This window comes from Schistocerca cancellata, chromosome 9 (assembly GCF_023864275.1).
Source record: "Schistocerca cancellata isolate TAMUIC-IGC-003103 chromosome 9, iqSchCanc2.1, whole genome shotgun sequence".
Taxonomy (NCBI): domain Eukaryota; kingdom Metazoa; phylum Arthropoda; class Insecta; order Orthoptera; family Acrididae; genus Schistocerca; species Schistocerca cancellata.
The window spans coordinates 505855022-505877430 of NC_064634.1; the positions used below are offsets into that span (position 1 = coordinate 505855022).

The 22409-nt window shown below is 42.0% G+C and overlaps 1 protein-coding gene across 1 annotated transcript in view; it reads left to right on the forward strand.

Annotated features, from left to right (window-relative positions):
- The first annotated feature begins 265 nt into the window (after positions 1-265).
- Positions 266-22409, forward strand: part of LOC126101530 (poly [ADP-ribose] polymerase tankyrase-1-like) — a 29148-nt gene continuing 7004 nt past the window's right edge. Inside the window, exons 1-2 of the mRNA XM_049912171.1 lie at positions 266-831; positions 10419-10544. Of these exons, the coding sequence (XP_049768128.1) occupies positions 266-831; positions 10419-10544 (692 nt within the window). The remainder of the gene's footprint in view (positions 832-10418; positions 10545-22409) is intronic.

Genomic DNA, 22409 nt, shown 5'->3' on the forward strand with positions numbered 1-22409 from the left:
ATAATGGCCAGAACTTCCACTCTGCAGTATGGTCTCTGCGTGTTTAGTTTGCAAGGCTAATATTTATATTTGGTTCTGCTCATGCGCGAATTTCGAAAGGCAGAGAGTTGGGAGGCCTATTCAAGACATGAAGGCCAAGTGTGCAGATGTCAAAACATTTACCCAATTTCGCTTGACACATCTGCCTGTGGCTCGTACAAGAATAGAGACTTCTGTGTGAGGAGAAATGGCTGCTGAGTGTCGCCATGTTCCAGAGTCATCCGCAATGGCACCCACCCAGGAGGTTATGGAGACCACAGCCGTGGACCTGGGCGCCCTTCTGGACGCAGGGGACGGCGCAGTCGTCACACTGGTGGCGGGCGGCACCCGTCTCGTGGCGCACAGGGCCGTGTTGGCCGATAGAAGTCCCGTGTTTGGCGCCATGTTTCGCCACGACACACTGGAAGCCAACTCCAGCGAGGTCGCAGTCCCGGACGTGGAGGGCCCGGTGCTGCGCCAGCTGGTCGCCTACCTCTACACCCTCCAGGCCCCTCAGCTGTCCAGCCTGGCCCCCCACCTGCTGGCAGCCGCTGATAAATACGGCGTGTCGGCCCTGAAGGCTCGGTGCGAGCAGCTCGTGGCCGCTCAGCTGTCCGTCGAGACTGCGGCGGCCGCAGCTGTTCTGGCGATCAGGCACTCCTGCACCAGCCTCAGGCAGGCCGCCGTTAACTTCATCAAGGCCAACGCCGTCCAGGTTATGACTACACAGGGCTGGGCTGACGCAGTGCGCACTCAGCCTGAAGACATCGTTACACTGGGTCAGCTGCTCGCGGATCCTCCAGCAGAAACCAGGTAAGCATGTAACGAATCACTTACCTGTGTTGCACATTTCCATATATTTTTGTGTTTGCGAGCTAATAATTATACTTAGTATACGAGTATTTTAGAGCATAGACACACCATACAGGAAAAAAAATCACAACACCAAAAACCAATTAAAATAGAGCAATGAAATTTTGGGAACACATTTGTCTATGTAACATACGTAACTGATTAAGAGGACAGGCTAATGTAAGAGTCAGATTTTCCATTGGAAATGCGACATGCTGGCTCATTAATAAGCAGTGTAACCGCCAAAATGTTGAATGCTCTGTCCAATCTTGAAGGTAACTAACGCTGACGATCGTTACAGTACGCATATAAAGCAAACCTGATTTTCATCCTTATAGTGGCGCTACTAGCGCCATTCTTATTGGACTGGCCTGAAATCTGAACTGACACGATCTTTCAGGTCAAGCTTTCGTTTATGCCACACTTCTTGGTGCTGTAATTTCCTGTCTATAAGGGTACATGTCTTAAAGTTTTCCTAAACTTCGTGTATCAGCTTCATTTAGTACTATAACTGAACTTCGTTTAATTACAGGTAAGCTAGCTAATTAAAATCAAAGAATAGATAAATAATTTGGTAGCTTTATAAACTGCTTTGACATTACCTGCAGTCATCAGTTCCATTACATTAATGTATGGATCAACCAGGCATTTAGATTCCGGTATCAATGCTCTAAATAAAAGGTACATTGTCTGTGGGCAGAGCAGGAACCATTGTAGTCATGAATACAACCATGTGTTGATCAAGGCACAAGAAGACACATTGATGTTTACAGTTTGCAGCCAGGTCATGGAAGTGTGCTGGCCTTTTTCTGTCTCCTGTACAGGGTCACTGTTAACCTGTTGATGCAAAAGAGTCTTCATTGTTGTTTGTGTCTGCTGATGCGGGCAAGGGGGTAAATATAGATAGTGTCATGCTACATACACAGAAGATGAAGATGAGCAGCAAGTATGTCGCCCAATACTGGCTACTCCGTAGCAGGCTGTAGCATGGCTCAAGCAGGCAAGCAACTACGTTATCATTTCTGATGTTACGACACAGTAAGTTAGATGTAGTAAAGCAAATTGTCACAGTAACCACTACTCCCACATCACTACTACACATTTGCATGTTGCTTATTCCTCATTAGCTTCCTTGGTAGATGTATGTAATACAACCGTAGTTTCCATAACACAGTTCCCTTACTTTCCCCAGTCGAAGTACTTCAGTTAGGTATAAATTTTCGGCAGTATTCTAGGCCCTAAGAAGTGTGTGGTTCCCATTCAAAGCACGAAGAGACTACTCGAGTAAAGAAGTTTACATAAGCAGATGTGGTGGAGGGCTTACTCCCTCTATATTCCGGACCCTCCTCACGCTACAAGAAGCCAGTCCTAAGACCAAAACAGCAGCATCGTATCCCTTATTCACGTTTCCCTCATGTTTCTGTTTAGTTTTTCCCGAGGATACATGCAGTAGCTAAGTACACTCCCGTCTACTACACACACTGGGAGGAGGTGCTATTGTTCAAAATACTGTGTTGCTTCTTTGAGGAGTAGTCAACAGATCTCTGCTCGAATGTTCGCGTGTTGCTTGAACTTCTTAGTGTTACTAAATGTCACATAAAGAATTCTTCTGTGTTTCCTTCTACTGCGATCTTCCCTATGTCAGTCATCTGTTGTTCTACTGAACTGTATCCAAACAAATTCAGCACTGATGAAATGTTCAGATGCAGATATTATTTGCTACATACTGTCTCATATTACAAATACTCCGTACAAACCTAGGACCACGTAATTCTCAAATGGTATAAATATTTATACCATAGTTAATGAGCTGCTCAATAAACTGAAACTTTTGTATTTGATATAATGTCGCCTAAGCAGCCTGACTGGTTTACAAAACTCAATTGAATGAGAAATATTTCAGACTCAAACTCACCTGTTAAATACTTTAAAAAGTATGGTAACACTAACTTATTAGCTTTAACTCTAGTTCTGTCTGCGTTATTCAAAGTAAAGTTTTGAAATAGTCTTGATAACTGAAATAGGAGCAATGTTGTAATTACTAGCCAAAATCTTCTTTATTGCTTCAGGTGAAATGCACAACTGCATCTTATTTGTCCACTTGCTTATGATGACATCAATCTCCCACACAACTTCATAGTTATGAAACTAGCATGTCCCCAATGGGCTTCATGATGTGTAAACGGTGAATTAATTTCACATTGTTTTAGATCTGATAATAAGAAATAACGAACATTTACTCTTCTTCATTCATAGACTAATTATTATAGGTTTGTTTGTACCTCAAACTATGTGTGCCAAGAGCAGGTCATTAATGCTTATTTTCCCCTGGGCTGCAGTAGGCTGGGTGACTAAGTGTGGAAGTATGGCCACAAAACTAACAGTCTATACTGATAGGCATAGTCCACTGAGTGGCGTAGCTACAATTGCGCAAATGTGCAGAAAATCGTGAAGTCGTAAGGTTTGCAAAGTGTTAGTTTAAAGACACTCTGGTGTGTGTACATAATATGGTACAACATTATTTGTGTATACGCCGACTGCATGAGTGGCCTCAAGTATCATTTTGAAACAGGAATCCCCCATTTTTATTGCATATACCGAATCTATGCCAAAAAAATATGTATAGTTATGGTCATTCCACGTCAAATCAACAAATGAAACCATCGTTTTCAACCTTACCCTCTTGGATTTAAATGAAATTACGTATGCCTATACTTCACATTAATAGTACCACAAATTAATTTTTTCACATTTTTCTGATAAAAATTTACCGCGTAATGAACTTTCAAAAATTGATAAAAATGACAAATTTTTGACACAGAACAATGTTGATTTCTTTATAACATGTGTTCTAATTAAGCTAGAACAATAACATGTACTTCATTCGAAAGCTCTTTTAAAGAGCTTCTATATGATTCTAAACATCATTAGTTTAATATATATAGTACTCTTTATATATATATATATATATATATATATATATATATATATTCCTCTTTATTAAAACAACATTGTTAAATTTATCGAAATTTGAAAAACTATATTTTTAAAATTCTCAAAAAATAAATGTGAAATATACACTTTATGTCTACATATTCTGAATGTTTCAACTTGGAATGAGTATTGGCTCACTATCAAAAGCAATTTTATGTGTACCACGATTCTCCTAAATCACAGTCAGATTGGTGAATTTCTATTATTTTGCTACACATGAAAATATTAGTGATAGATTTTGTTACATGGTCCACAAATTGTACTTTTGAAACGAATAACCGCTCATTAAACTTGAATGCTAACTATTTATTAATAGGTGTAAAACCACGAAAAAAAGAGAAAAAGGAAGCTCTCTCATTTTAAAGATTATATATATAAAATGATTCTTTGGTGTTACTATCTGCAATCTATTCAGTATTTTATCTCTGGATAATATTATCAGCAATTTTCACCTTTTGTTGAAAGTGACCCACACATTCTTTAGTTGTGAGGCAGCTGTAGTGAAATTATGTGATTAACTCTAAAATGTGTTTTGAATCTAGCTTAAAGGTACTTTTGTACAAACCTCAAAATAGTCTGTAAGTTTGTATGCCTACAACCAGTTAATGTTTGCATACTATTACCATAATGGAATTTTTTTACAGGAAGTGAAAGAATAGAGAAGTAATATTGTGTAGTATTGAATATAGAAAGCTGGGGCATTCAACTTCAAAAACAATTTTTTTAAATTAGTTTGTTCCCTTGAGAAATATAAAATACCTAGAGTTTCAGCTTTGTGCTGTAATCCATTTAATGAAAAGGGCCACAATAACAACAAGAAAAACTTATGGCCTGTTTCACAATGGATGATAGCAAGAAAACCTTTTTTCTTAACTTTAAATAAAAAAGTGTGAGACAACTGCCGTAAAAAAATTGCATGAGTAGAAATTTGTGATACGTCTAGCACATAAAATGATGATGATCTACGGTATTCTGTTGTGAAACAAGGAAGTGAAAAGGTTTTATGTGATAGTGACATAGAAGACATTGCAGCAAGTGAGGCCTTAGAAAGATTGATTGCTTCTTTACAGTCCATTGGTGAATCACTAATTAAGAAGAAACGACTGTAAGCAAAAACTAATTAACTTCAACAATTCAAACAAAGGTATTATTGCTTCCTTCCAAAAAAGGAGGAACATGATAATGCAGAATCTGAGATAATCAGTCAGCTAAAAGATAAATTTCGTACATGTACATCTAGAAGTAAACAGATGGAAATTCTAAGCATTTTACCTAAAAGCTGTAGTGTTAAGAATCTTCAAGATGAATTTAACGTAAGAAATTACATGGCTCGAAGAGTAAAAGATTTGGTGAAGGCCAAGGGAATTTTGTCTTCACCAAACCCAAAACCTGGCAAGTCTCTTGATCAAATAACTACTGATTTTGTTACAAACTTTTATTGTTCAGATGAGATAAGCAGGGCAATGCCTGGAAAAAAGATTTTGTGCTTGTGAGAGATAACGGAGAAAAACAGCAAGTACAAATACGGCTAGTTTTAAGTAATTTGAAAGAAATTTACGCGAGCTTTACAGACAACCATCCAGAGCTCCACATTGGATAGTTTGCAGACCTACGTCCTAAAAATTGTGTTTTAGCTGGAAGTAGTGGTACACATAGTGTCTGTCTGTGTGTGTGTGTGTGTGTGTGTGTGTGTGTGTGTGTGTGTGTGTGTGTGGGTGTACTACCAATCATGCTAACTGGATGTAACATCCCTCAGCTGACAAAGGATGAAGATAATCCAATAAAAACTTACATAGACTGCATTGCAAGAATTGTATGTGATCTGTCATTACCTGCTTGTCATTTTGGTGAATGTGAATTATGCCCTGGCCCAGAAACATTTAAGACATATTAACAAGATTTGTTGAATACTAATGATATTGATAATATAACTTATGAGCAATGGGTTTCCGTTGATCACACATGTCTAGAAACAATCATAAAATAATCTGACAACTTTATTCATTGTTTTTTTGGTAACGTAAAATCGCTTACACGACATTCATTTGCAGCTAGTCAACAATGAACCTTCCAAAAGAAACTGAGAAATGAACTTAAAGAAGGCGAGGTAGTAGCAATCTGTGTCTTTACTGAGAATTACTCCTTTGTCATCCAGGACGAAGTTCAAGGCTATCACTGGACAAACATGCAAGCAACGATTCATCCCATTGTTGCTTATTACAAGAATGGGAACAAACTCGAGCTCACAAGTCTTGTAATGATATCAAAATGCCTAACACATGACAATGTTGCTGTGCATTTGTTCCAATCATACTTGGACTTCCTGACTGTTAAATTCAGTAGAAAACCAAGAAAAATATATTTCTCCAATGGAGCAGAAGCTCACTATAAAAATAGGCCATCATTTCCAGACTGAAGCTGAATGGCATTTTTCAGCCACCTCGCGTGGGAAGGGAGCTAGTGATGGTGTTGATGGAACATTTAAACGACTTAAAGCTCGAGCAAGTCTGCAACGGCCATACAGTGATCAAATAATGACACCAAAACAACCTTGTATTTTTGCCAAGGATAACATAGAAGGAATGAACTTCAAGTATGCTACTAAAGATAACAAAAATGAAGAAATGAAAGTTATGGAGAGATTTGAGAAATGCTGCAAAATTGTAGGGACACAAAAACTTCACACTTTAATTCCTTTTAGCAAGGACAAAATAATAACAAAAGTGTATTCAAACTCTGATGATAGTAAAATTGAAATGGTGACCGTTTCTGACAGTGATACAATACCGTTCCAAGAGATAACAGGATCTTTTGCTTGTGCTTATAATGGACACTGGTGGTTAACCTGTGTACGTGAAAAAATCAGGAGAAGGATGAAATCACAGTTTCTTACATCCACATGGACCGTCACCATCTTTTACATTCCCGAGTCATTCATTCCATAAACAGTAGGGAAGCAGTGGCAATCGTGAACCCTCAAACTGCTACAGGGCCAACGTATAAGTTATCCAGTGCAGAAATGTTGATGTGCAACAGACTGATTAGTTCGAAGTATGAAGAAGTGCACCAATAGGGTGCCTATTTGTAAATAATAGTAATTACTAACTGAATTTAGGTGTGATTTCAGGTATTCATCTTTCTGTGTTTTACTTATTTATTTATGTTTTAAGTTTGCATTTTGTATTTATTAATTACAGAAGCATAAAACATGTGTTCTTTTGCAATTATAAGTTATTTTTAATTTCCAAATATTACAACAACATACAGCTGGTGAGAAGTCGGCCTAATATCTAAAATAAATTAGTTTTTTACGAATTTTTAAATCACCACCGTTAATCTAAAATTGCTTTTGATAGTGATCCCATGTTCATCCGAAGTTGAAACTTTTAGAATCACTGTAAAGTGCGGTATGCACTGCACACTGCGACTGTGGGGGCATCAATGTAAAGTGCATCTTTCACATATATATTTTTTTGCGAATTTTAAAAATATAGATTTTCAAAATTCAGTAAATTCAACAATGATTTTTAACAAATTGTGTATATACACTCCTGTTAATGGAAAAAAGAACACATTGACACGGGTGTGTCAGACCCACCATACTTGCCCCGGACACTGCGAGAGGGCTGTACAAGCAATGATCACACGCACGGCACAGCGGACACACCAGGAACCGCGGTGTTGGCCGTCGAATGGCGCTAGCTGCGCAGCATTTGTGCACCGCCGCCTTCAGTGTCAGCCAGTTTGCCGTGGCATACGGAGCTCCATCGCAGTCTTTAACACTGGTAGCATGCCGCGACAGCGTGGACGTGAACCGTATGTGCAGTTGACGGACTTTGAGCGAGGGCGTATAGTGGGCATGCGGGAGGCCGGGTGGACGTACCGCCGAATTGCTCAACACGTGGGGCGTGAGGTCTCCACAGTACATCGATGTTGTCGCCATTGGTCGGCGGAAGGTGCACGTGCCCGTCGACCTGGGACCGGACCGCAGCGACGCACGGATGCACGCCAAGACCGTAGGATCCTACGCAGTGCCGTAGGGGACCGCACCGCCACTTCCCAGCAAATTAGGGACACTGTTGCTCCTGGGGTATCGGCGAGGACCATTCGCAACCGTCTCCATGAAGCTGGGCTACGGTCCCGCACACCGTTAGGCCGTCTTCCGCTCACGCCCCAACATCGTGCAGCCCGCCTCCAGTGGTGTCGCGACAGGCGTGAATGGAGGGACGAATGGAGACGTGTCGTCTTCAGCGATGAGAGTCGCTTCTGCCTTGGTGCCAATGATGGTCGTATGCGTGTTTGGCGCCGTGCAGGTGAGCGCCACAATCAGGACTGCATACGACCGAGGCACACAGGGCCAACACCCGGCATCATGGTGTGGAGAGCGATCTCCTACACTGGCCGTACACCACTGGTGATCGTCGAGGGGACACTGAATAGTGCACGGTACATCCAAACCGTCATCGAACCCATCGTTCTACCATTCCTAGACCGGCAAGGGAACTTGCTGTTCCAACAGGACAATGCACGTTCGCATGTATCCCGTGCCACCCAACGTGCTCTAGAAGGTGTAAGTCAACTACCCTGGCCAGCAAGATCTCCGGATCTGTCCCCCATTGAGCATGTTTGGGACTGGATGAAGCGTCGTCTCACGCGGTCTGCACGTCCAGCACGAACGCTGGTCCAACTGAGGCGCCAGGTGGAAATGGCATGGCAAGCCGTTCCACAGGACTACATCCAGCATCTCTACGATCGTCTCCATGGGAGAAAGCAGCCTGCATTGCTGCGAAAGGTGGATATACACTGTACTAGTGCCGACATTGTGCATGCTCTGTTGCCTGTGTCTATGTGCCTGTGGTTCTGTCAGTGTGATCATGTGATGTATCTGACCCCAGGAATGTGTCAATAAAGTTTCCCCTTCCTGGGACAATGAATTCACGGTGTTCTTATTTCAATTTCCAGGAGTGTATATTAAACTGATGATGTTTGGTATCATATAAAAGCTGTTTAAAAGAGCTTTCCAATGAAGTAAATTTTATTTTTCTAGCTTAATTAGAACACGAGCTATAAAGAAAACAACATTGTTCTGCGAGTAAAAAATTTGTCATCTTTTCAATTTTTAAAGGTCCATTACTCGGTAACGTTTCGTCAGAAAAATAAGAAAAAATCAATTTGCGTCATGATTTATGAGTAATATATGCATACTTAATTTCAAAAAAATCTGAGGGGGTCAGGTTGTAGCACTTGATTTGACATGGAATTGCCCATTAATCAAACCATTGATTTCCATACATGGTAATTGGCGCTGTAATAGTTGAATTCGAAGAGTTCCAGTCTGTGCTATTAAGAACCGACATATTTCATTCTAGATTTCATAGAAGACGTAAATGTAAATTTTTGTGTCTTAAAGGTCAATATTCATGTTCGAAATTTAGAGCTGCAAATTTGACTGTACACAGCAGTGTGGTTAGCCGTTTCTGTGTCTGGCTGTAAACTATGTGTAGCATGATCGTGGGACAATGACGAGGATGTAATAGCTTTGTGTTCCCATCAGGATGCTTCATTTCAGTGAGTCTCCTGGCCTCTCACCACTGGGGTGCTCGATTTTGGTGAGCATTTGTGGCATGAGCACCTGCCACTATCTCGTCATGGACATTATACCTTATTACAGTGGTTGTGGTTTGCATTCTGCTGGTTGCCATGTAGTGGTCAGTGCGAGATTTACAGCAGTTGGGTGGGAACACAAACCGAAATGGCCCATCTTAATAGCGGGATTCCTGGGTGGCGACCGAAATCAAACTTTCCGATGGTTTGGTGAGTCACCACAGTCAACCCCCACAGGAAATTTAAATTATATAGCTTTTACCATACAGGTAGATTATTTGTCAGATACGTCAATGTCTAACCGTAACATTTGTTTTGTACAACACATTTGCAACGATGTTGTAACGAGTGAACATTAATATCAATCGTTACAAAACCAAACATAGAATCAAATACATCGATCTTGAGTGAAAAAGCAGGCGCACTTGATATTTCTTGATTACACGAATGGGAGACAATGGTTTGGTAAATTCTGTTCACTTTGTTTACCTCAGTTGCCTTCATCACTCTGTTCGGAGGGTGCTTGTCGCCTCACTATCATGTGGGCCTCCTACAGCCTGGTCCGTAACACACGAGCTACCAGAAACATTTGATTAAAACAATACGACGATAAGTACATTCAAGGGTTATTGCTGTTGCAATTTCCATGTGATTCTTGTTGTGTATTCTATTTTCGTATACTCTAGCAAAACTGAAGTCTTTGTATCTATGTACTCTCTTTTGCTGTTTGTTACGCTAAGCTACAGGTCTGAGGAACTCAGGAAATGCAGTGTGTAAACTGGTTAGATCGGGGGTAAGGTAATCATCGTAGCAGACCTACTATTGACATTGGCAGTGTGTGTTCTGTTGTTTGTGTGAAGACGATCCCCCGGCAGCGATGCATGTAGTAACCTGCCCTCTGGCCTCCAAGTGCACAGAGTTCACCATACCCTGCCTGTCTCTCTTTGCAGCGCGCCGGCCTCTGCAGACGGCAGTGGGCCGCAGGGAGACCGCGGCCACACCCCTGCCACTGCTGCGCCGCCCACGGCCAGCCGCACCGCTCCTCCGCCAGATGACTCTGCCGTCTCTCGCCTGCGGTGAGTTCCGCCACTACACACTACACACTGCGACTGTGGGGGCATCAACCAAGGGTTGGGTGCAAGGAAATTGAATAACGCTGTAGTGCATATTTGGTAGCACAGAGGCTATAGTTATCGAGAGAATTTATTCCTTTTATAAATTCTGGTGGCGAGCAGGCTTGGATGAAAGGGATTCCTTACATCCCCCTCTGGGTTCACAGAATGAGTTGTATTTAGTTTAGGACTCAAGATATCATTCACTGCAGTTATAAGGGAAAGATGTAATAAAACAAAATCCTTTTCCATAGGTACTGAATATACTGATGCATTGGATGCAATTTCTTCTATCGGTGATGGCTCTCTGATAATGAATCGTTTAGCAAATAGGTGAGACAGAAGCTGCTGATGCACTGAAACTACTATACACTTCCATTTTATGCCAATAAATAATTTAGAATGCAATTCTTTGGTGATACTGAAACAGAAATGTTGAAGGAATCGCAAGCAGGAAAAAGCAAACAAAAATAAAATGCAGCAGAATAAGGATATGGAGTGTTTAGATTTTGTATATGTAGGTTTAAGTCACTTTTCGGAGACTACTCCCTGCTGGTCTTGGAATGCGTCTCTTGCTCTCCTCAACAAACGACCACGCCTGGCTCAAACTTCCATTCTCTCTTCTATTGTGTTGGTGAATAATTTCGTAGCCTTTTTCCATATGTTAATTAAACACAACATAACACAGGCTTTTGTCATCACTAACCTGTTCTCCTTCAGTATGTACGACAGTCTGCCAACACTGGAGCAACTTTTCGATTTCGTGGAGTTGACTCTAAGAACTCGTTGAGTCAAATTCCGAGCGCATGTTCATCCAGCAAACAAGTTCCTTCACGATTTTTCCATAGAGAGCGCAGAAGGTGAAAATCTGGGTGCACGAGATCAGGTGCGTACGACAGTCTAGAAAAATGCGGGAGGGCATTATCGTGTAGTAGTATCACTTTACACAATCGTGCTGGCCGTTGCTCTCGTATTGCGTCTGCAAGACGTCTCAGTTGCTGACAATATATGTCAACAGTGGCGGTTACACCTCGGACAAGCACTCCCAGTACACCACACCGGTAATGATACAGGATAGGAATGGTCGGTGTTGTTCGCGAGCCAATGGATGAAGGGCAATAGAATAGCATAGATGGCTAGCCACTGCGTTTTATGTTTTTGCCTTGGAACATGAAACAGAATCGTCTTGCGTCCACCTTCAAATTCCGCTACTATCAATTTCCTCAATAGTGTTCCGCAAAAAGAACGGACCATGTATTCCAACTTGAGTTCAGGACACAAGTATGGAATACATTTTGTTTAGATTTATTAATGGTTTTTAAGGGCGAACTATACAACCACCCTCAGACGACAAGGAACAACATTAACCTGTTACATCTTATTAAACTGGATTTAACTCAATGATCGAATATAGGAAAAGAGAATTTCTTATCTTATAGTACACTAAATATAACATATTTAGTGCACTATAAAATAAGAAATTCTCTTTTCCTATATTCTTATGTGACCTCCTGTTACAAAACTGTAGAGGAACTATACATTTCTGTGCCTTCTGTTGGTAGAAGCATTTTAATGTTCGTAGACAGAGAACCTCAGATACCGTAAAAGTTTCTCAAATTCTTGATACCTTTCGTGGCACCTGAGGAAAATGTGATAACCACCTTCTTCACTTCCACATTCACATGAAGAAGATTTGACCATGTTCAGGTAGTAGAGATTCGGCGGAAAGTCCCATGATTGAAACAGAGTCGTGCCAATGTTACTATAAAGTGAGGTGACGACGATCATGGGATAGCGACATGCACATAAACAGATGGCGGTAGTACCACGAGTGTTGGGACAAGGGGCCACAGGTCACTCTGCATTGTTCCCAGATGTATCCAAGATAGCGGCGAGGACGTCATCCAAGATGGCGTCGTGTGCACTTTGCAACAGCGCATGACGTCATCCTAGATTGCGGGAAGTTTAAATTTTCGTGGAGAAGTGCCACGCCCCCCCCCCCCCTCCCCACATGAGGGAGCAACATCCCTTCCATACTTGATGCTTCAGAAATTCCTATCGAAATACGTGTTCACCTACACGCCTATGGTGACGCTCCAAGCTGTGCCACGCGCAAATGCGATCGACGCCGTCGCAGTACGCAAACCAGCGCGTGCCGTCGCTCTGACACGGCTGTAGTCTCCGTTATACCGGCGTCACTGAACTCCAGGGTGCAGTCCCCATACTCGAGACACCTCAGGCCAGAATTGTCTTTACCACTGATGATAGAATAACACAGGCCGCTCTCCGCTCTAGCGATTGTAACGGACCATGCGTGACGTGTTCAGCCGTGCGTACCTGCCGCAGTATGGCTCACGCCGCGTCTCCCAGCGAAACGTCTGTGTGTCGCCGTCTAACAGTGTCACATGGCTTTCTATATATAAAAAAAAGTCCAGCTCTGCCTCTCGGCAACTGTATAGTGTCCCAGAAATTGTTGATTCTCGCTTTCTAGATGTCTCAGCTTGTATGCACGAAAATTGCTGCTCTCACAGAGCTTGTTTACAAAAATAATATCAAATGCACTCATGCCAGTGCTCCTAACATGTTACCCTTCGAGATTTCAATATACCCAAATGACCCCTCCGTTATGAAAAGACTCCTTTATCCCAGTGCAAAAGATGTCAATCGATCGAGCATTCGGATTGGCTCTTACCGAATTTACTCGCCGAATTACTGATGCCGCTCGTAGCGAAACACCATCCACCTATTGTTTTTAGGGGCTTTCTGTGGTTATTTTGCACAGATTACTAAACTGCATTGACAATTAAACCCACGAAGTTGTCTACAGATTATCAAGGACATACGAGACTCACAAGAATATTGCAAGCCAGGAAGATATTTGCCACTATAACTACAATTTCCTCTCCCCCCCCGCCCCCCCCCCCCCCCCATGAACCATGGACCTTGCTGTTGGTGCGGAGGCTTGCGTGCCTCAGCAATACAGGTGGCCGTACCGTAGGTGCAACCACAACGGATGGGCATCTGTTGAGAGACCAGACAAACGTGTGGTTCCTGAAGAGGGGCAACAGCCTTTTCAGTAGTTGCAGGGGCCACAGTCTGGATGATTGACTTATCTGGCCTTGTAATACTAACCAAAACGGCCTTTCTGTGCTGGTACTGTGAACAGCTCAAAGCAAGGGGAAACTACAGCCGTAATTTTTCCCGACGGCATGCAGCTTTACTGTATGCTTAAATGATGAATGTAAGGATGTAGAGGTGTACCTCACTAGGGTTAAGATAGATACTGCCTACAGGAAAATTAAAGAGACCTTTGGAGAAAAGAGAACCACTTGTATGAACATCAAGAGCTCAGATGGAAACCCAGTTCTAAGCAAAGAAGGGAAAGCAGAAAGGTGGAAGGAGTATATAGAGTGTCTATACAAGGGCGATGTACTTGAGGACAATATTATGGAAATGGAAGAGGATGTAGATGAAGATGAAATGGGAGATACGATACTGCGTGAAGAGTTTGACAGAGCACTGAAAGACCTGAGTCGAGCAAGGCCCCGGGAGTAGACAACATTCCATTAGAGCTACTGATGGCCTTGCGAGAGCCAGTCCTGACAAAACTCTACTATCTGGTGAGCAAGATCTATGAGCCAGGCGAAATACCTTCAGACTTCAAGAAGAATGTAATAATTCCAATCGCAAAGAAGACAGATGTTAAAATTACCGATCTATCAGTTTAATAAGTCACAGGTGCAAAATACTAACGCGAATTCTTTACAGACGAATGGAAAAACTGGTAAAAGCTGACTTCGGGGAAGATCAGTTTGGTTTCCGTAGAAATGTTGGAAGATGTGAGACAATACTGACCTTACACCTTATCTTAGAAGAAAGATTAAGGAAAGGCAAACCTACGTTGCTAGCGTTTGTTGACTTAGAGAAAGCTTTTGACAAAGTTTACTGCAATACACTATTTCAAATTCTAAAGGTGGCAGGGATAAAATAAAGGGAGCGAAATTCTAGTTACAATTTGTAAAGAAACCAGATGGCAGTTATAAAAGTCGAGGGGCATGAAAGGGAAGCAGTGGTTGGGAAGGGTGTGAGACAGGATTGTAGCCTCTCCCCAATGTTATTCAATCTGTATATTGAGCAAGCAGTATAGGAAACAAAAGAAAAATTCGGAGTAGGTATTAAAATCCATGGAGAAGAAAGAAATACTTTGAAGTTCGCCAATGACATTGTAATTCTGTCAGAGACAGCAAAGGACTTGGAAGAGCAGTTGAACGGAATGGACAGTGTCTTGAAAGGAGGATATAAAATGAACATCAACAAAAGCAAAACGAGGATAATGGAATGTAGTCAAATTAAGTCGGCTGATGCTGAGGGAATTAGATTAGGAAATGAGACACTTAAAGTAGTAAAGGAGTTTTGCTATTTGGGGAGCAAAATAACTGATGATGGTCGAAGTAGCGAGAATATAAAATGTAGACTGGCAATGGCAAGGAAAGCGTTTCTGAAGAAGAGTAATTTGTTAACATCGAGTATCGATTTAAGTGTCAGGAAGTTGATTCTGAATGTATTTGTATGGAGTGTAGCCATGTTGTTGTTGTTGTTGTTGTGTCTTCAGTCCTGAAAATGGTTTGATGCAGCTCTCCATGCTACTCTACCCTGTGCAAGCTTCTCTTGTATGGAAGTGAAGCATGGACGATAAATAGTTTGGACAAGAAGAGAATAGAAGCCTCCGAAATGTGGCGCTGCAGAAGAAAGCTGAAGATTAGATGGGTAGATCACGTAACTAATGAGGAGGTACTGAACAGATTAGGGGAGGAGTTTGTGGCACAACTTGACAAGAAGAAGGGACCGGTTGGTAGGGCATGTTCTGAGGCATCAAGGGATCACAAATTTAGCATTGGAGGGCAGCGTGGAGGGTAAAAATCGTAGAGGGAGACAATGAGATGAATACACTAAGCAAATTCAGAAGGATGTAGGTTGCAGTAGGTACTGGGAGATGAAGAAGCTGGCACAGGATAGATTAGCATGGAGAGCTGCATCAAACCAGTCTCCGGACTGAAGACCACAGCAACAACAACAACTACAATTAAATATTGCGATTGCTGTTACAGTCTGACACTGTCAATGTAGTGGCAATGTCTCCTATTGACGACTGTCCTGCAACTAATATCATTATCTACAGCGCATATAATTTTCCACTTAAAAATATCTCTCTCATACCCTCACAGTTATCGGTGTGCTGAATCTATACGTCCCTCATGGTAGGACACACAGTCATCCACTCTAGTCATGCCATAACATAAACCAGACTATCTTTAAAATGCCATATATACACATTTTACACAAGGTAAGCCACAGTAACTTTAAAATATGTACACATTTTACACAAACAGTGCAGTTATTTTTTATATCTGTACAGCACCCGAAAATATTATGGTATGCCTACACTCACACTGGCTGTATATCACGACGCTCCCCCAGTCCTAGGGAAACACCGTCAACCTGTCGCGACATTCAGCGGTAATAAACTATTTCACACTGACCAGCATTATGCACCATCAACTAAACCTCGCGAAGTTGTCTTCAGATCATCAAATACATACGAGACTCGTAAGAATATTGGAGTGTGAAACCAATCACCACCCCAGCAATATATCACCGAGTACCGTGTCGATCTAGTAAACATACAGTTCATATTCTCCACCATACAAAATGATCCCTTTTTCATCAGTGGGACGAAGTCACTCTCAGAACTGTTCTACAAATTCGGGACCGCTTCCCCTTGGCACAAACGCATTACTGTCTCGGCATCCTTGCCTGCTCACTTTTCTACGCACATCTCTAGACTCGTGGATTACAAGAGCACAGGTATTTTCGGAATACTTCTCGATATCAAGTACTAGGCAGCAACCTACTGATCGCTAACGCAATTCCCGACATATAGCCTGGAAATTATTTCTCTACAAACCCCAAACTTTAGCGACGTGCAGCATGCTGTAAACCACTAAATCACGCAGCTAATTTACAAGCCAACTAAGATCTTTCTCATGCCTAGAGAACGGGGATACTTGTCTTCCACACGCTAGATGCACCCACGAATAACAGTCCAGTGCAAACGCACCTCCATACACAGCCTTCTCAAATTTCCACTTGATCACGAAAGCCGCCCAACACATACTAAGTATTACTTCGCTATTCGGACGTCTACACGAGGGCCAAGTTAACTTACACTCCAACAGGCCTCTGCATTCGGACGGCTGCTGCCGTTATAAAGGGAAACGAGAATCATTCCCACCACAGGCAATGCATACAAGGAATCATTCCGGAAAACTGGTCACATAAATGTTCTAGCATTATACTTACAATTAAATGTTATGATCACGGTCTCAATTGAACGGATTCGACAATGAGCAAAGTATCGTAAATACACTGTGTTCACTGCTGTGGCTCTGGAAATATCTGTACCTTCCATACGACGGAACTTACTCTTTCCTTTCATATCACAGTACTCCAAGTCAAATCCGTACCTTCCATACAAGTATCCATATTAAAAGCTATATCCGCTTTACAAATCGTGGTACGGCATTATCTATGAATGAGGTGATTTTCTTTTTTTCCGGAGAAATACCGTGACGGTGATCGTAGGAATGTGTAAGCCCATGATGCAACCTCAGGATAAAGTCAATGAACTTTGAAAGTGATTCGGCTAAGGAACATGGCATGTAAGCTGTATTTTCTACTCCTTTACACCGACCCCTACTAGATCATTATTTTGTGTTTGCAACGCATTCTGTCTCGAGACCATATCAGACGTTCCGCAATATATGCACTGAATTATAGGCGATGACTTACTGCGAACGAATATAAACAGTAATAGTAGATCATGTGCTGATTGAGGTCGTAAGAAGAAAAATGTACACTAGCTTCTCAGTTCTTTAGTGTTACGCTATATGTTAGAAATTATGTCCATCATTTGGAATCGGGTCTTTCCATTCAAGCACATACATGCATAGGCTCACACTCGCAAGTGAATCACATTTCAGGCACTCTCATATCTCTAAAGAAGCCATCTTCGTCGACCCTATCTGCTACTTGTTCTTGCGTATCTTCTGGTTTGCGTCAGACATTTGTACATGGGAACATGTATGTGGAGACAAGAGAAATCTAGGAAAACGTTGACATCGAAAAGAAGGGAATCACAGAAGCAGTCAATTTTTGTTCCACTGAGGCTCTATTATACTGTATGTCTGTCGAGGTATCAGTGATAAATACGAGTTGACTTCTGAATTTGGTGCTTTCCAGGATGACAGAACTATTCAGCTCTACACTTACTTGCATCTGCGCTAAAGGATAACAGAGAGTGGATGGGTTGATCGATTGAGATAGAGTTGTAACGAGGTACGGTTTAATGGTTGACTGATTCATTCTTGAGTAGGAGAATTTGCTGCTGATCAATTTTTTTTCAGTGTTCTGTCCGGATGTATCAGTTCCGTGACATAGTCTATGTTCTACTCATATACAGCCACGTGTTCCATTTGTGGATTAAAGCTTTAAAGCACTGTCTACTTGCGATCGCTAACAGTAAAGCTGTCAGTCATCAGAGGACCTCCACCTCATCAGTGATGAAACTTGACACAATCCTCTAAACGAAGTTTCATTTATTCGACTCCCCCCCCCCTCCCCCTCGTCGCATACGTCGTCATACGTCATAAATAAGTTAGCGGTAGGAGCTTGTGAGGCTCTGCAATGCACTTTTACACAATTGCCCGACAGATACAGATGTGGTGTTTACAGAGTTAGTGACGGAATTACTTGTAATTTTCACATATAGGACGCTGCTGGTATGCGTTTATCTGTTTCCATGTTGGAGTTATCCCCCACTGCTAATGATCACTTTACATAGGCCTGATGCAGGCACTGTATAATTTATGAACCGTGATCCGATGTGAGCAGTGGACAGTATGCGTCTCACCAAAGCTATATTGTGCTCCCATGACGCAGAGCGAGTGTTTTACGGAAGTAGTTTGTTTTTCGTTTTCCGGTTCGATAAGATAGGTCATCGTAGAGAAATCGAGAAGAAGGGTGTATGTCATGCGCTTGAAATATATTTCTCACAATCGAATATCAACGATACATACCATACGACTGATAGGTCGATCTAACATCCTAGGCCCGTTTTAAGTGCAGAACGTTATAGCCTTATGAGTGCGTGTGTTTGTGATCTGTCTCTTACCAATACCTTGCAGGTACCGATTCTAGACTCTAGAACAATACTTTAGAGTTGAGAGCTTGGATGATTTACGTAAAAATGTCTCGAAATCCATCTGTCTGGAACCCCATAGGGTATAAAAATGAATCGTTTCTTGTTCTTAACTGTCTAATACTACATCACGGCACTTTGAAATCTGTTACTACAAATCGATAAGGAGTGCTAAGCTCCTCGACGTGGTCGCATCTCGAGAAATCTCGTGCACTTGGAGGGGTTAGGACCCGGAAAGCTCAATTCATTCATGAGACGTGGAGTGTAGAGGTCTTCTTCCTCTGATCGGTTGCAGATTAATTGGGTAACGGTGCTGCATGGTGGGCTGGTGAATGACATTGTGAGGATGGTCTTTCAGTCTCTAATTTTACCCTAAGACAGCGAGAATGCTCTGTGACTCCCATATCCAAAGAGATGGATCGTAAATTAAGTACTATGCTCGAGGTCTTAGAAATATGTAGAGCGCAGTCTGGTATATTTTGATGATTCGTGTGTTCGAGAATTAACAGTGAATGGGCGTACTGAGCAGTCATCTATCCATGTTCGCAATCATACTCGGGAAGTAGAGAAGGGATGGTTTAGCTATGATACTGAAATTGGGGAAACATGCTGTCACATGATAGGCGGGCGTTGGAGTTACAGTAAAATTGCTAAAATTGTTCGTGCTGTCAAGTGTGTTGCTTAATATTACAGTACATTGGCGGTATCTTTTCCATCCCATCTGTGCATTGGTGCGCTGTTGGTTGTCACTTAATGATTGATTGACAAAGCTTGTTTGAGCTGGGGAATGGGTTTTGTGGATGGGTGAGAGCTTCTGGGGGTTGGTAGCAGCGAAACAGTAATCGGGTACACGAGTGCAAAATGTGGAATCACTCGAAATAGAACTCAAAGCTATCATCTATTCCGTTTCTGTGACACGTGAGTTTAAATGTAGAGGTTGTCAATAGCTTTCGGACGTAAGTTTGGAAACTCTCCACAACGTAGCCAAACTATTCTGGTTTCCTTATCTTGTAGATGTCTTTTGTTTAAAATCATCCACTGTGTGTCGCGTGTTATGGTAGTTGCACTAGCAAAATGAATTACACAGTGCGATGTCTAGTTTCCTGTGAGAGGCTGTGGATCAGAAAGTCTTAATGTCAGTTTAGAACCTTACACAGGTATCGAAGTCGTGTCAGAAAAAATGAAATGTTTGTTGTTGTACAAAATCGTGTTAGAAAACAGTGTTTAAAACAACTAAACAGGACCAGAGGGAGCGTCTCATACGATAATTCATTTGTCCATTTGTGATCAAACTTTAAAGTGGTCTCCGCGGTGCCTGTATATTTATTAGGATCATGTAATACAGACAGTAGCAGTAGCAGTTTGATGTGACGGACTGCCTATGATCCTTAGGAATGCTTGAAAGGCTGCACGCTACGCTATTGTGGGGAAGTATTGTGAAATCTATTTCTCCACACTGGACGCATACCGCAGCTCTGCGTCATTCCACCCGCACCAGCACATTGGTGATTTCTAAATCGTCTAAGCTTTTATAAATCGTAATTTTTTTTGTTGAGGGATAGAGAATAATGATATCATGTTTGCTGATTGATTTGAATGGACGTGGATCTGCAGTACTTGTATCTAGTTTGGGGACGTAGCAGATTGCTCGCATTTCCACCGAATGCTCAAAACATGGTCCTGTTGCAGTAACTCACGTCGTTTTTTTTCTACTTCGTGTGCAGAACGTATTGGATATGTCTTTCTCCAGCTTCTGCTCAGTTCAGACTTAAATTGGAGCAATCATGTGCAAGAAGCTGTAGAAATGAGTGCGGCTGTAAGATGTTTGTGGTGTAACTAAAACTGGATTGTAATTTTATTGTAGGAGATAGGTTCGACGAAGGTGGCTTCTTTAGAGGTATGAGAGTGCCTGATATATGATTCACCTGCGAGTGTGAGCCTATGCATGTATGTGCTTGAATGGAAAGACCTGATAACAAATGATGGACATAATTTCTAACATATAGCGTAACACTAGAGATCTGAGAAGCTAGTGTACATTTTTCTTCTTACGACCTCAATCAGCACATGATCTACTACTACTACTGTTTATGTTCGTTCTCAGTAAGTCATCGCCTATAATTCAGTGCATATATTGCGGAACGTCTGATATGGTCTCGAGACAGAATGCGTCTAGTAGGGGTCGGTGTAAACGAGTAGCAAATACAGCTTACATGCCATGTTCCTTAGCCGAATGACTTTCAAAGTTCATTGATTTTATTCTGAGGTTGCATTATGGGCTTACACATTCCTACAATCACTGTCATGGTATTTGTCCGGGAAAAAGAGGGCCACCTCATTCAGAGGTAATGTTGTACCACGATTTGTAAAGCGCATATAGCTTTTAATATGGATACCTGCGTGCAGCTGTATAACCAAGAGCGCTTGTGAGAGTAGCATGCAGTAGTTGTCAGGATCGGGTTTCTTGTTTAACATCTGATTGGTTACGTCTCTCTTTCCATGACACAGTGGTAGGACTCGCAAGAACCACCTAAGAGACGGGCACACCCATCGTTTATTTTCGGTCGGTATTATTTCGTATTGTAGGCAATCATTTATTGATGAAATGTTACACTTAGTAGTAGTTATGGGTGCGTGATATGTAATCATTTGAGCATCAAGTTTATAAAGTATGTGTTTGTGGAAAGGATATGACAATGCCCTGTTGTAGGGAAGGTATGGATTTGACTTTGAGTACTGCGATAGTAAAGGGAAGAGTATATCCAGGCATAAGGAAGGTAAAAATATTTCCAGAGTCACAGCAGTCAACAGGATTTATTTCCAATACTTCCCTCATCGTCGAATGCCGTTCAATTGAGACTGCGATCGTAACATTTAATTGTAAGTACAATGATAGAACATATATGTGACCAGTTTTCCGGAATATTTCTGTGTAAGGATTGCCTGTGGTGGGAATGATTCTCGGTTCCAATTAACGACAGCAGCAATCCGAATGCTGAGGCCTGTTGGAGTGTAGGAATGTATCGGAGTTAAGTTTGTCCTCGTCTAGACGGCCGAATAGCGAACTAGTACTTAGTATGTCATGGGCAGCTTTAGTGATGAAGTGGACATTTGAGAAGATTCGTAAACAGGTTCTGTTAGAGTAGAAATTTTCGTGCATAAAAGCTGAGACATCCAGAAAGCGAGCGTTAAGTGGGACACTATACAATTCCTGAGACGTCGAGTTGGCTCTTATGTTTTTTAGAAAGCCATGCGACATAAGAATAACACTGGGAACATTGTTAGATGGCGAGCCGACTTGCAGACGTTTGGCCGTGAGACGTGGTGCGTAAGGGCAGCTGTGCGTGGTTTGACGGCTGACGGCCGAGTCACTTCGTTGGGGCTGTCTGTACTCTAAACTGGACAGGGGGTGCTGAGGGTGATTGAGTGTGTCGATTGCATTGTTTTGTGAGCAGGTCTGTACGCTGTACTATGCGTTATTTTGGCAGTTTACGAGTACCGAGCGTGTCTACAAGTCTGTGTAATGCATTATTTAGGAGCAGTTTGCCATTGTGTTCTAAGATTATTTCGGA